At 51.8% G+C, this 13226-nt stretch overlaps 2 protein-coding genes across 3 annotated transcripts in view; both read right to left on the bottom strand.

Moving 5' to 3' along the window:
• The window catches only part of RGL3 (ral guanine nucleotide dissociation stimulator like 3), a 32563-nt gene extending 31523 nt beyond the window's left edge, over nt 1–1040 (bottom strand). Inside the window, exons 1-2 of the mRNA XM_048487528.1 lie at nt 893–1040; nt 279–401 (exon numbers count right to left, since the gene is read on the bottom strand). Coding sequence (XP_048343485.1) covers nt 279–401; nt 893–1027 — 258 coding nt within the window. The 5' untranslated portion in view covers nt 1028–1040. The remainder of the gene's footprint in view (nt 1–278; nt 402–892) is intronic.
• Nucleotides 1041–8154: 7114 nt separating this feature from the next.
• Nucleotides 8155–13226, bottom strand: part of ODAD3 (outer dynein arm docking complex subunit 3) — a 33744-nt gene continuing 28672 nt past the window's right edge. For both annotated transcript variants that reach the window (XM_048491152.1, XM_048491153.1), the window contains exon 13: nt 8155–8689. In XM_048491152.1, the coding sequence (XP_048347109.1) occupies nt 8559–8689 (131 nt within the window). In that variant the 3' untranslated portion in view covers nt 8155–8558. The remainder of the gene's footprint in view (nt 8690–13226) is intronic.

Genomic DNA, 13226 nt, shown 5'->3' with positions numbered 1-13226 from the left:
TCAGCAAATAGCCCCCCTAAGGCAGGCCGCTGAAGAAGGAGGGGGGGGCTTGATGGAGATTTGGTAGGAACGGAGCAGGCCCAAGCAGTTTACTCCTTTTGGCCGGACTGGAGAGAAAGAGGGCAAATCACCAGGCAGCACCTCCTCACAACACCCCTGTGAGGTAGCTCAGGTGGAAAGGGCATAATGCCAGGACCAATCCCTACACCTGCTGGACGTGACGGGGATGCTCGGAGAGGGCTCCAGCAGGGCTGCTGGGTGTGGGGGCCATGGCGCACCTGCTGTGGCGAGGCTCCCCCGACGTCCCCGCCTTCTTGCGGCTCCTGGGCCTTCACGCGCTGCAGGAGGATGGTGTAGACGGCGCCCTCCTCGGCCTCCTCTCCCCACGGCTGCACGGGCGTCTAGGAGGAAGCAGACCATCTCGCACGCCAGCCCCGCAGGGCAGGCCTCCCCCAGCCTCCTGGCGGTTCCCTCATGGCCTGGGCAGCTGAGGGCGCGGGAGGAGGGGCCCACCAAGCATATGTCCCACCCCGAGATGCCCCCCCTATAATGAGGGACGCTTCTGAACCCCAGTGGGACATGGTCTCCTTTAACCCCTAGGGCTCAATGAGGTCTGGGGGGGGGGGGTAGGCAGTCGGGGGGCGGCTTCCACGGAGGCAGTAGCAGCTGCAGGGAAAAGGGGCTGCTTGGGAACCCCCCCCCCCCCCGCCACTGCCGGGCCTCTCCGGGGTCTGGAGAAGGAGCCTCTCGCGGCTAGCTGGGCAGCTCTACCGGAGCGGGGGGGGGGGCAGGGGGATCAGCTCCTCTTGCCCAGGAGAGCTCCACACCCCGCCCCCCCCACCCCGCCCAGCGCCAGAGGGTTGCCCGCCAGGGACCCCGTTGGAAGCCGCACCTCGGAAGAGCCGCCCCGGCGCCGCCCCCAGCCCACAAAGGCGGTGGGGCAGCCTTGGCCAGACGGGGGTGGGGGGGCGCCCGGCAGAGGGGCACGGAAGCCTCCGGAGCAGGCAGCTGCGCACCACACCGCCATCCCCCTCCTCCCCCCCGCCCCGCGGCTGGGCGAGAGGCTGAAGCGGTGACCTTCGGCGCCCTTCCTTCCCTGCCCGGCGGAGCCGTCGGACCGGTCGAGCCAGAGGCTGCCAGGCGGGCGAGCAGGCGGCCGGGCGAGGCCATTCCGCGCAGCGCGGGCCAGAAGGACAAGCAGGCGCCCCCCACCCGGCCCCTCTTCGCTCGCAGGCACCCCGTCGGGCTTCCCCGCTCCTTTCCCTTCACGTCGGGGCGGACTGGGGCGCTTCCGGGGAACCGGGGGATGGACGAACAGCCTGGCACCCCCACCCCCGGCTCGGCCAGCAGCCTGGCACACCACCACCCCCCGTTGCCCGGCGCATTGGGAAGGAAGGGGGCGCGTGTCCTTTGCCCGCCCGACGGGTACCATCGCCAGCTGCGCCTTGCCCATCGTGCTCCCCTGCAGACGCGGCGGCGGCGGCCTCCTGCTGCTCCAGGTGCCCGGTGGGCAGGGGAGGGGAGGGGAGGGGCGAGGGGGGGCGGCGCATGGGACGGGGCGGGCGGAGGGCGGTGGGGCCGGGAAGAGCCTCACCCAGGGCGGCGGCAACGGGCTGGCTAGGCAAAAGGGGCGCCGGCGGGAAGGAGACGGGGGGCGTCAACCCCCTCTCCCCCTGCTCACTGGACCCTGCCTGGGAGCTGCGAGGCCAGAAGCCGGACCAGACGCCCCCCCCCCCCCCCTCCGACGAGCCCGCAGGATTCCCGGCCGGAGGTTCTGCCGCCTGTTGCCCCGAGGGGTGGGCTGCAGGGCTCGATCGGAGTCTGTTCTGCCCCCAGCAAGAGTGCCCCTCGTGCCCGCCCGCCTGGAGCCTCGCAGCACCCCGGAGCCTTGCAGTGAAGAAGGGAATCTCAACTCGCCCGTCAACGTGACTAAAAAGTGTAAGGGGCATCCCTCAGTAGTATTGTCGAAGGCTTTCATGGCCGGATTCAACTGGTTGTGGTGGGTTTTCCGGGCTGTGTGGCCGTGGTCTGGTGGATCTTGTTCCTAACGTTTCGCGGAATTCTGTAGAAACTATAGAGCATATGTTATTAAAGTGTCCCCTTTATGAAGAGGCAAGGAAAAAATGCCTGTCACATCTACTACACAAAATGACATTGTTCTGATAAAGTTTGTTGTGAAAAACTATTACAAGATAAGAAGGAGAATATTACTAAATGGGTAGCAAAATTCTGTCTATTCATTATGAAAAAGAAAAAATGATCTGAATATGGCATCCCCCTTAAATATTTTTGTTTTGTCTAGTAATTTTATACTGTTTGGTATGTCTATAAAGTATAATGATATATAGATGGATAGTGCTGGAATACAGGAGAGAGATCGGCATTCTTGTTTTGTTGTAGATATTTTGGAGATTTGTAATATATTTGGTCATTGACTGTAAATAAAGTCTTCTTCATCTAACCTTTCGCCTGCATCTGTGGCTGGCATCTTCAGAGGTCTGTTCTGGGAAGTCTGTTACACGCAGTCTGGACACAGTGTGTAGCACACTTCTCTCTGGGATACACCTGTGAAGATGCCAGCCACAGATGCAGGCGAAACGTTAGGAACAAGATCCACCAAACCACGGCCACACAGCCCGGAAAACCCACCACAACCATCCCTCAGTAGGTTTTGTCTCAGGGGGCTACACTCTGCAAAGGACCAGGAGGAGGATTTGGTACTATCGGCAGTATTCTCAAGATAGAATCAAACGCTACTAATTTTAGTAAATGATAATAGTATCTTCTGCTATAAAAGTTAAGTGGGATCGGGTTGATTCTTATAGTCCCATTTTGTTATGAATAATCAGATTTTATGTCATGTTTATGTAATTATTCTCTTGCAATTTTTAGGTGCAATGTTTTTAATTGAGATATAGGGGGTTAGAACTAGAAAAAGCCAACTGAACCACTATGTTCAAAGCAAAGTTGCAATCAAATTTAGATTTTATGTGTTCACATATTTTGGATCTTAAACTTTTTAGGCTAAATGTTTCTTTGGGCTATTGATGGATTATAACTATGTATGCATATATGACCTTTGGCTAATAAACGTTTATTTGATTGATGATTGATCGATTGATTGATATTCTCAAGACAGTGCTGGTAATTACCCCTTTCTACAGCTCAATAATAATAATAATAATAATAATAATAATAATAATAATAATAATAATAATAATAATAATAATAATAATAATAATAAATTTGCCAGCACAAAACACACGGATTATCATTAACACTTATAGCTTTAAAACAGAGTTAGATAAGCTCATGGAAAGCACGCTGTTAGCCATGTAACCTAAATAGAACCTCCAGGTTCAGAGGCAGTATACCTCTGAGCATCATCTACTGAATAAATGTTGCCTTTAAACTCATAAATGTGGGATTCCTAGACATAAATTTTATCCCTTTTTTCACAGGGTGGTAAGCTTGCCAGATGAAAGGAATTCTGTGGATGTATCATACACTTACTCTGGTAAGGCCTTTGACAAGGTCCCCCATGATATTGCAAGCAAGCCAGGAAAATGTTAGCTAGACAGGGCTACTGTTCAGTGGATTTGTAATTGGTTGACTGACTGAGTCCAAAGGGTGCTCAGCAATGGCTCATCTTCATCCTGGAGAGAAGTGACTAGTGGGGTGCCACAGGGTTCTGTCCTGGCCCCAGTGCTAGTCAATATTTTTGTCAATGGCTTGAATGGTGGAATAGAGGGCATGCTAATCAAATTTGCAGATGACACCAAACTAGGACGGGGAGCGAATACCCTGGAGAACAGGGGCAGGATTCAAAATCATAGAGTTGGAAGAGGGTTGTCAAGTCCATTTTGGGCTTGTCATGCAGGAATACGCTCTATAGATGGATCTAGACCTGATCCAGTAAGGCTTTTCTTGCATATTACCAGAGCCAGTGTGGTGCAGTGTGGTGAAGAGCAGGTGCACACTAATCTGGAGAACTGGGTTTGATTCCCCACTCTACCATTTGAGCTGTGGAGGCTTATCTGGTGAACCAGATTAGCTTGTGCATTCCAACATATGCCGGCTGGGTGACCTTGGACCAGTCACAGTTCTTTGGAGCTCTTGCAACCCCACCCACCTCACAGGGTGTTTGTTGTGGGGGACGTACGGAAAGGAGATCGTAAGCCCCTTTGAGTCTCCTTGCAGGAGAGAAAGGGAGGATATAAACCCGACTCTTCTTCCACCAATACCTACATGCCTCGAAAAGGGCAAGGAAAATAGTGATAAATGCCATAGAATTACAGAGTTGAAAGAGACCCCAAGGGCCATCCAGTCCAACCGCCTGCCAAGCAGGAACACATAATCAAAGCACTCCTGACAGATAGCCATCCAGCCTCTGTTTAAAAATCGCAAAGGAACTAGTTTGACCCTCCAAGGCAGCGTATTCCACTACGATCCAGTCAGAGAATGCAGCACGTAGTCCAGCACTCACGAGGTGCCCCTCCGGAAGACCTTTTCTGCTGCCGACTGTTGTCCTAGACAAAATACCCTGGAGCTGATTGAGGCATGGGGTTCCTGGGCTGGGCTGCCCTTGGACTCTACCAGCGTGGCGGCCAGATCCGCTGAGCCCCAGCGTGATGTAAAAGGAGAGCCAAGGAAAACCACAGCTGGAAATGAAGTTAATTGCTCTGCGCCTGCTTCTCTGACTGTTTGTGGAGCTAGAATCAGTGGTGGCGAACCTTTGGCACTCCATATGTTATGGACTACAATTCCCATCAGCCCCTGCCAACATGGCTAATTGGCCATGCTGGCAGGGGCTGATGGGAACTGTAGTCCACAACATCTGGAGTGCCAAAGGTTCGCCACCACGGAGCTAGAACCTGACGTGTAAAGCGATGCCGCATTTTGCACTTAGAACAATAAACTAGCGACAAGGAGAGCACGGAGCGCTCAGCTGCAGCGACGCAGTCTAAGCTCTGCTCATGACCAGAGTTCAGTTCTGACAGAAGTCCATTTCAGGGAGTCGACTCAAGGTTGACTCAGCCTTCCATCCTTCCAAGGTGCGTAACTGGCTTGCTGGGGGTAAAAGGTAAGATGGTTGGGGAAGGCCGTGGCAAACCAGCCCGTACACTAAAGTCTGCCAAGTAAATGTTGTGAGGGCATGACCTAGTGCTTGCCCAGGTGTTGTTACCGCCAGGAAAATAGCCAAAATATTTTCCTGAGTCGAGTTACCTGACTACACTGGCTCCAGGTCAGAGCATAGAGACCAGTGCGACTCAGAAGCCTTAAGACCAGTAGATGTGATTTTATTGATGTTCGTAAATACCCTGATCTGTTCTGCAAAATATGTATTATGCTTTCTTGTATTGAGTCTAGTGTATCCTGTTTAAGTTTTGCCTTGTTTGAGTTAAGTAAAGTATCATTTTAGATAAACTGCATTAGAGAAATGTAGTATTTTAGAATGGTTAATGTTAGAGGCACAAGGAAGTTGGCTCTGGAATTTTGTTTGGGCCAACACTCAGCCGACTCCTCATCAAAGACAAAGACCCCTTTGGTTTTGCAAATCAAATCTGATGACAGCATCCCAGATGTCCCAATCGTTGGAAAACGTGTCGGGACCACCATTGGACAGTTTGAACTTTCTTTTGTTGCGGGACTGAGGCGCAGGAGCCTCAGGATATAACTCAAGGAAACAGTCCGTTTGATAACAAAGATAACTGGGTGCGGTAGCAGGCCCACCTCGTTCTATGAATGGACCTTCTCCGGTCTCCATTTCAAGCTTAGCTGTTAAGTCCTCATGAGGAAGTTATCGCCTGCAACCTTGCGAGATTTCCCATGGGCCCATTCACAAAAGTTGTGATGGTATCTTTGTTTTGTATGGATGTCTTCTTTTATTGCGTGTAAGGTAAAGGGACCTGCCCCCCTTACTCTGCCCCTTTTCCCTTTGATGTGTGTGTATAAAAGTTCCTTTTAGCGGCCTTTGGCTTACAAAGGCGCCTAATTCTCCTGCCCTCGAGCTGTCACCACCTCACTTTCTCGAATAAAATACTTTGCTTTGAAGAACACCGGCTTCCTGCGTCTCACTACGTTGCCTGAGCTGAAATCACTTAATGTTACCCGAGCAGCAGCGGTAACAGTGTGAAGAAAGTGCATGTATTCCTTAAGTTTACTTGGAAATCATTTCTCTTGTATGGCAACCATGGTCTTAGGTCGTAAATAACGCAACCTTTGTGCCCTCATTAAAATTGTAAACTGTGTTTGTGTATACACAAATGGAAATTGGCTTTTGCAATGGCAACATCTAAAACCTGACAGGTATTAATCACAAAGAATGAGTGGTGGGGAGTCATCTGCCTCTTCCTGGAGTAGAGGAGAGAATGCCATAACCCCCCCCCCCCCAAACACACACACGAGACTTAAGATTATTCAGACTTCAGACTTAGAGACTTCGGATTCGTTCTAAGATTCATGCTAAGACTCAGTTCATTCCTTCAACTATACTGATTTTTATATGCTTGGAGCTGTCTACAGCTGAGAGAAACCTCTTTGTATTTTCTTTCTTTTTAATAATTTTTTTTTGAATACAGCTGTTTGAGAGTACAGTGGAACCTCGGTTTTCATTGCCTTAGTTTTTCATCGGTTTCGTTTTTCATCGATTTTTTCAGTGAAAAATTTGTCTCGGTTTTCATCGATTTGCCTCGGTTTTCATCGATTTGCAGTCAGGTGCAGGGGTTTGTGGAGAAAAATCACCCGGACAAAGCTGTTGCGGACCGTGTCTGCAACTTGTTTAATGACAACGTCTTGCCCCATTTCAGACAAATCTTAAAGAGGCGTCAGAAACAGACCTCTTTGGGAGACATTGAAGCTTTCTGGTGCGACATTGGTCCACTGGCTCTGAATCTGGTCCTAGTGTTATTGTTTGTTACTGTTTTCAGCATTAAACACTATGTTTATTCACCTAAAAATGTGTTTTGATATGTTTTTTGGAGTGCCCAGAACGGATTAATTGGATTTACATTGATTCCTATGGAAAAGTTTGCCTCGGTTTTCATCGGTTTCGGTTTTCATCGATTCTTTTCGGACGGATTCCCAACGAAAACTGAGGTTCCGCTGTACATTACAGAAAAGAGGGCACCCAGCTCAGGGCAAACCCTCTCTTCCTTCACCTTTCCTTTGTTAAGGGACTGGCAACGGGGCAGACGCAGAGGGCATTCCTTGGCTGGGCCGCGGCAGGCGGGGGAGGGGCAAGGCGAGGGCACAGGCTTGACTGAGGGTGGCTCTTGATGCATCTTTTGGGCCCAAATCCAGTTGGAAGGCAGGGATGGAAAGTTCCAGTGAGTTCACTGCCAACTTACGGCGCCCCCTCGTGGGGTTTTCCAAGGTAATTGATTTAATCAATTCACTTATTCTCCACCTCCCTCCCTAACAGGACCCAAAGCAGTTCTGCTGTCCTCCATTTGATTCTCACAACAACCCTGTAAGGTAGATTAGGCCGAGAGAGTGTGACTGGCCCAAGGTCATCCAGGGATCTTCCACGGCCACAACTGGGGCTTTGAGCTTGGGTCTCCCAGAGACTCTCAGCCTGGCTGCCAAGAGATATATTCAGAAGTGACCCTGGTGTTCCTCAGAGACCTCCCATCCAAATATACCTAGGGGACATGGGGTACCCTATGTCCCCGGGTGCCCCCTAGTGGGCGCAAAAATTTCAGGTTCATTTGCGTGTGTTTTGTATTTTTTACTGTTTTTTTCCATTTTCGGCCTGCAGGGGGCACAGTTTTTAGGCGAGGGGGTTGATTCTGCTCCGCTTCTGAGATCTGGCGAGACCAAGCTAGCCTGGGCCAACCAGGTCAGGCTGACTAGAAAGCGGAGGGCATCGTTCGGGCGCAGAGACGTGGAAGAAGGCCATTCCGTGAGCTGCTTCCGTGGTCCCTTAAGTGAGTGGGGCCCGGGACAAGACTCCCTTGTGGGATGGAGGGGGGGGAGGATGAGCGGGAGACGGGTCTACGTAACCACCAGGGAGGGCCAGGCCAGGAAGGGAGATGTTTCCCTGATGCCGGCAGCAGACGGGCATCGAGGGCCCGTCTCTTTGGTCCTACAAAGTGGCCGCCCTGCCTTGGAAGACACCCCTATCCTTGGCAGAGGAAGGGACAAGGGGACGACTGAACCAGAAGAGCGTTTATTGTATCACACACAGCAAACACAGTGACCATGATGGCCTTTGGAGCTGCCCCCCCACCGCCAAAGTGGCACACAGGGGCAGGGTCATTCAACATGGGAATAGTGGTGGCGGGGGGGGGGATATTTCTGTTCAGGAAATAAATTCTAAACTGCCCACACACTCTGTCCCCACTCCCCACAGAGAGCCCATGTGACCTTCTCCACTGGGAGGCGGAAGCCCTGTGCTTGGCTGCCACTCCTTGTGGGGCCCTTTCTATGGGAAGTAGATGCACAAAAGGGTCATGCTTCCCCTGGGCTCTGCAGCTCCAGCAAGGGGAGGGGGTGAGGAGCTCCCCCCCGGGACCTTTTCACATTTGGGAGGGGCTGGGGACCACGTCGGCGGGCCATCACAGTTTCGCGTCCTTCTTCCGGTAGCGGGTGCGGCGCTTGGTCTTGGCTTCGATGATCTGCTGCGACTGGCGCTTCAGGGCCGCACGCGTCACCACATCGGCGTCATCCTCTCCGCTCTCCTCCTCGTCTGCGAAGGAACCGAAGACCCTGTGATGCAGGAGGGTCTGGAGGCCACGAGGCTGACCGCAGCGAGGGCATCCCTTTGAGGCACAGGAAGGGGCAGAGCCCTACAAAACCTTTCCTTTCTGTCATGCCCCATGAGACACCCTCACTGTTTTCCTTATTCAAGCCTCAGTTGCACCCTTAGTTAGAATGGGTTCAGTTGCTTTATGTACAGAATACTGTGGGAGCAGTGGCGTATTTACCTAGGGGACATGGGGTACCATATGTCCCCGGGCGCTCCCTAGTGGGGGGGGGGGTTGCAAAAATTTCAGGTTCATTTGTGTGTTTTTTATATTTTTTTACTGTTTTTTCAGTTTTCGGCCTGCAGGGGTCATAGTTTTTAGACTAGCAGCACCAAAATTTCAGGGATCTTTCAGGAGACCCTGCTGATGATACCATCCACGTTAGGTGAGGTTTGGTTCAGGGGGTCTGTAGTAATGCACCGCTGACCCAGCAGCACCGTGGTCGAGCGCTGGAACACCTACGCTCCTACGCTGACCTTCTGGAGTCGCACCAGCACCCCACTACCTCATCCCCCTGAGTCCGCGGGTCAAGTGAACTGGTGTCTGGCTCAGTCACCGAGCTTAGGGACAATGGTCTTGCCCCCACTTGAGGATTAGGCTCCAGGCAGCTACGCTCCTCTCCGCAGCATTTTTTAGCCAGGTGAGATCATGCATCATGATGATCTCCCAACCTCCCATCTCCCAGACTCCCTCCGTTCCTCCCTTCTACGCCCGATAGAATCACTTAATAAAAGGTGGCAGAGACCAGCACCACGGCAGAGTTGTTGTAGGGATCGCTCTAAATCCCAGCTTCCTTGTTGCTGACGCCTTTCTCCACCAGATGAGAACCTCCTCAGCGTCTAGCTTCTATTCCTTAGCTGTAGAGCCGACCCTGCGGGGATGACCTGAAAGCGCTGGTGCCGAAACCCGGAATCCTCAAACCTCCACCCTGCTCACCGATACGCCTGGGAAGGGTCAGCGGTACCAAGAAGTCCGCTGGATCGGTAGCGATCAGGGGACCACCGTTCCCGATATCGCTTTCTGTCCTCTGGATCGAGCAAGCATCCAGAGACTTCGTGTCCTAGGACACTCCTCGTCAGTCCGGGACGGAACACCCGGTGAGTATGGGAGCTTAAAAGCAGGGGCTTATGACAAGCACGTTAATCGAACTAAAAGCTGTTAGCGAAATGCGACGAAGATGCTCCATAAAGAGAGAGGGGAGCTGCGCCAAGTGGCTTGAGGAGATTGAAGCTCAATGTCCCGGGTAACCCGAGAGGGGAGCATATTGAATCTTAAGGATTGGGAAAACGCTTCAGCGCACTTCTTAAGCGACAGAGCCTCATGCGCCCGTGTCACTGCTACTGGCGGTGGAGGCAATGTTATCGTAAGCCATCAGCCTGCAGACCTGCGGTGGCTCCCTTGCGCAGCAGGCCGCCTCTCCTTTCGATCTTTCACCTTCAATTTCCTACCCCGGGAATTTTCTCTATCCACTAATTTGGGCCTCGTCCTCCTTCTGCCTCACTTGGCTTCCCTCGCCTCCTTCAAACTCTCCCTTTCGCACTCTGACCCGACGCCCTCCTCCTCGCTCCGCCTTCGCCCGGCTACTCCCTCGCTTTCTGGAGCCACCGCTGCCCGTCAGCGCCAACGTAATGGCGCGGGTTTCAAACTCTGGCAGAGCGCATTAACCATGATGCGGAGGAAGGAAACCCTGGCGGAAGATGATGCCTACCTCAGCGGTGTCCAATGCCTGCCTTTCCTCCGGTCCTCCTGCCTCTATGCCTTCACTTGACTCTAATCTAAGCTCAGCTGATCTAAATCTCGTTGCCTGCCTCTCCTCTGCGCGTTTCCACTTCCAGCTCTGCTTTCGTTCCTGCTATTTCTAGAAATCACCATGCCTCCGTCAATGCCACAGAATGGCGCATTTCAAAATCCCCTACCAGCCACTGATTTGCAGCGGAAGGAATGCTGACCGGAAGAAAAACACAACATCGGCACTATGCCCGTCCGTCTCACTAACCAAAGGGTGCGTTTTGAACCCTCCTCAGAATGTCACATACAGGACAATGAGGCATGGAGAGGAAGAGCGTTACGCCACGATGGCCTTAAGCCTAGAGTCCTTCATAAAGAAGCCCCTTGGCCCCTCCAGCCGTGCAGGTTCAAAGCCAGATTTCCATAGCCTCTGAGCGATTACGGGGGCCCTAAGCTCAAAGCACCCAGTAACAGCAAATGCGTCAGTACCTCAGAGGAGCAGGATCCCAGCCTGCTTGAGGAGGAACGCCCTCTTGAGACCCAGATGGTGGGCTTCACCAGTTTGGGTGCAGCCATTCTCATATAGAGATTCAACACGATGCCTGCCTCTAGGACCCTGTTTGAGCCAGTTTGGAACCCGCCATAGAGGGACCAAAGGCTTGCTTAATTCCCCATCGACCCCACCTAATCTTTTCTTCCACAGCAACACGAGGAACTGGAAGCCCCTCCCCTAGAGTCTGGATGTAAACTCATGTTATTTCTTAGGTTTGTCGCTGCATTGTCTGTTCAATGAAAGTAGTCAGTTTGGAAACACTTCCACATGGAATTAAGACAAGGACTAACCCACTTCCTTTTCACCCCCGCTTATATTGATAAAATGCTCTCACAGAAATCCCAACTATGATTGAGTCGCCTTGTTTAAAATGCTCTCACAAGAAAACCATCTTCAGCAAGAGAGAGAGCAAGATCTTGAGTCAAAGTTGCAATCCTCCTCATTACATTATATATGCTCATGTATGCTTATGTATGTTCTGTGTGTCTTGCCCTTTTAAAGGGACCCCTAAGGTTCTTCCCTCATGAGAGGAATTTTCCCCATTGCCTCTAAGCTATGCTCTTATGCTTCAATTTAAAAGTTTCTCTTTTGATTATATGTGCCAATGCCTTGAAAGGTGTCACCCATTCTGCCTCCAGAGCCACCTCCATTTTAGTTTTAACCCTCAAAATTCTTCTTCAAAGCCTTTTCTTGAGAACCTTTTTCCTTTGTCTACCTGAGCCTACACTGCCCACATTGGTAGCACAGGTTTGTATAATGGAGCCAGAATTATTTCCGTGCTCTCATTTTTTTCTGCTGAGAGTGCCCTCCCTGGCCTAGTCCCTACCCAGTGCCTGGGGGCTCTCTCAGCCACACCTGCCTTACATAGCCTCAGCTGTGAAGGTGGGAAGCAAGTTCAAACCGGCCAGAGTCTCCTTACAGGAGGGGAAGGTAGAGTTAACTTCCAAACCCCCCCCCCCCTCCTTTTCTTCTACATACCCCACTTGCATTCTCAAAATGGGCTGACTCACCACCCATCAACACCTAGGATTTGAAAAGGGTTTCCAAGTTGCTTACGTGTGATCAAAACTCCAAGCCAGGAACTGTTTTTCTTTTGCATCTTTCTCCTAAATCTTTCCTATGGATGCTATATTACGATATGACTATAATTGTGAATTGTTTAAGTTGCTTTGCAAAAAACCCACACCTTAGGCCGGTAGATGAGATTGTTTTACAAACAAACACCGACCTACGTGTGACCTCTCTCCCTTCTCCTAAGCCTTCGGGCAATTCTCTGCCTTGTGTCTCCCTAGCAGCCTTGGAATGTTGCAGGTGATGCCGTTGTCGAAATGGGCCAACTGCACCTAAGGAAGAAACTTGGCCAAAACAAGCGAAAGAAAGGGGGAGTAGTTCCCCCTATCGACCCAATCAAGGTCTCATCCAGCAGACCATATCCAAAGTACTCTTCTCTATTCTCTATCTATCAAAAAAAATTGCCGCCCCACTCAGGGCTCGGGCTTTCCCTTCGTCATCTATAAGGGGCCGCTCAGCCAACCGCATAAAACCCTGGGGAAAAGCGTTGCCAATCTTTCTTTCTCTTCCATACAGGAGTCCAGCTGCGCCATGCCAGGCCAGCCCCATCCCGAGGAGATGGGCCGGGGCCTCCCTGGAGATCCGACCCGCCCGCCCTGTTGAGAGAGACAGATCACCCCAGCCTGGGTCAAGATGGGAGGGACCTCTCTGGAACCAGTACACCCATTCTTCCATGGAGATCGCAACCCTGTAGCCCCGGAAGTGACGGCCAGCCCTGGGCCAGCTATGGCTCAGAGTTTGATACTGTGTCGCATGCCCCTCATCCCACGAGTAAGCCATTCTCTCTCTCTCTGCAGCCCCCTGGCTGAAACTTGGAATTGCAGCCAAGGAACATTCCCCTGATAGATTAACCCTTGGAACTCTCGGCTGTTTTCAGCGGCAGATATTGTTGGAACCGCGCCTTCTCTCCACAACCTTGCTCATTGAGAATCACTGAACCTGCAATGCTAAAGACTATCAGTAGCTCTCCCTCGGCTCTTGAGAAATCTGCATGGACTCCTAGCGCCATGCGGCTCTGTAGCTTTGGTAGTCAAACAGCAAGAGCCATGCATTTGAACAATTATGCAACCAGGTTGCGCTTCCTTCCATTACATCCACATCCAGCCTATGTATCGTTTAGCCATGTT

Source organism: Sphaerodactylus townsendi, linkage group LG03 (assembly GCF_021028975.2).
Source record: "Sphaerodactylus townsendi isolate TG3544 linkage group LG03, MPM_Stown_v2.3, whole genome shotgun sequence".
Classification (NCBI taxonomy): domain Eukaryota; kingdom Metazoa; phylum Chordata; class Lepidosauria; order Squamata; family Sphaerodactylidae; genus Sphaerodactylus; species Sphaerodactylus townsendi.
The sequence above is the reverse complement of the archived record's forward strand: the minus strand, read 5'-3'. Positions and strand labels throughout refer to the sequence as shown.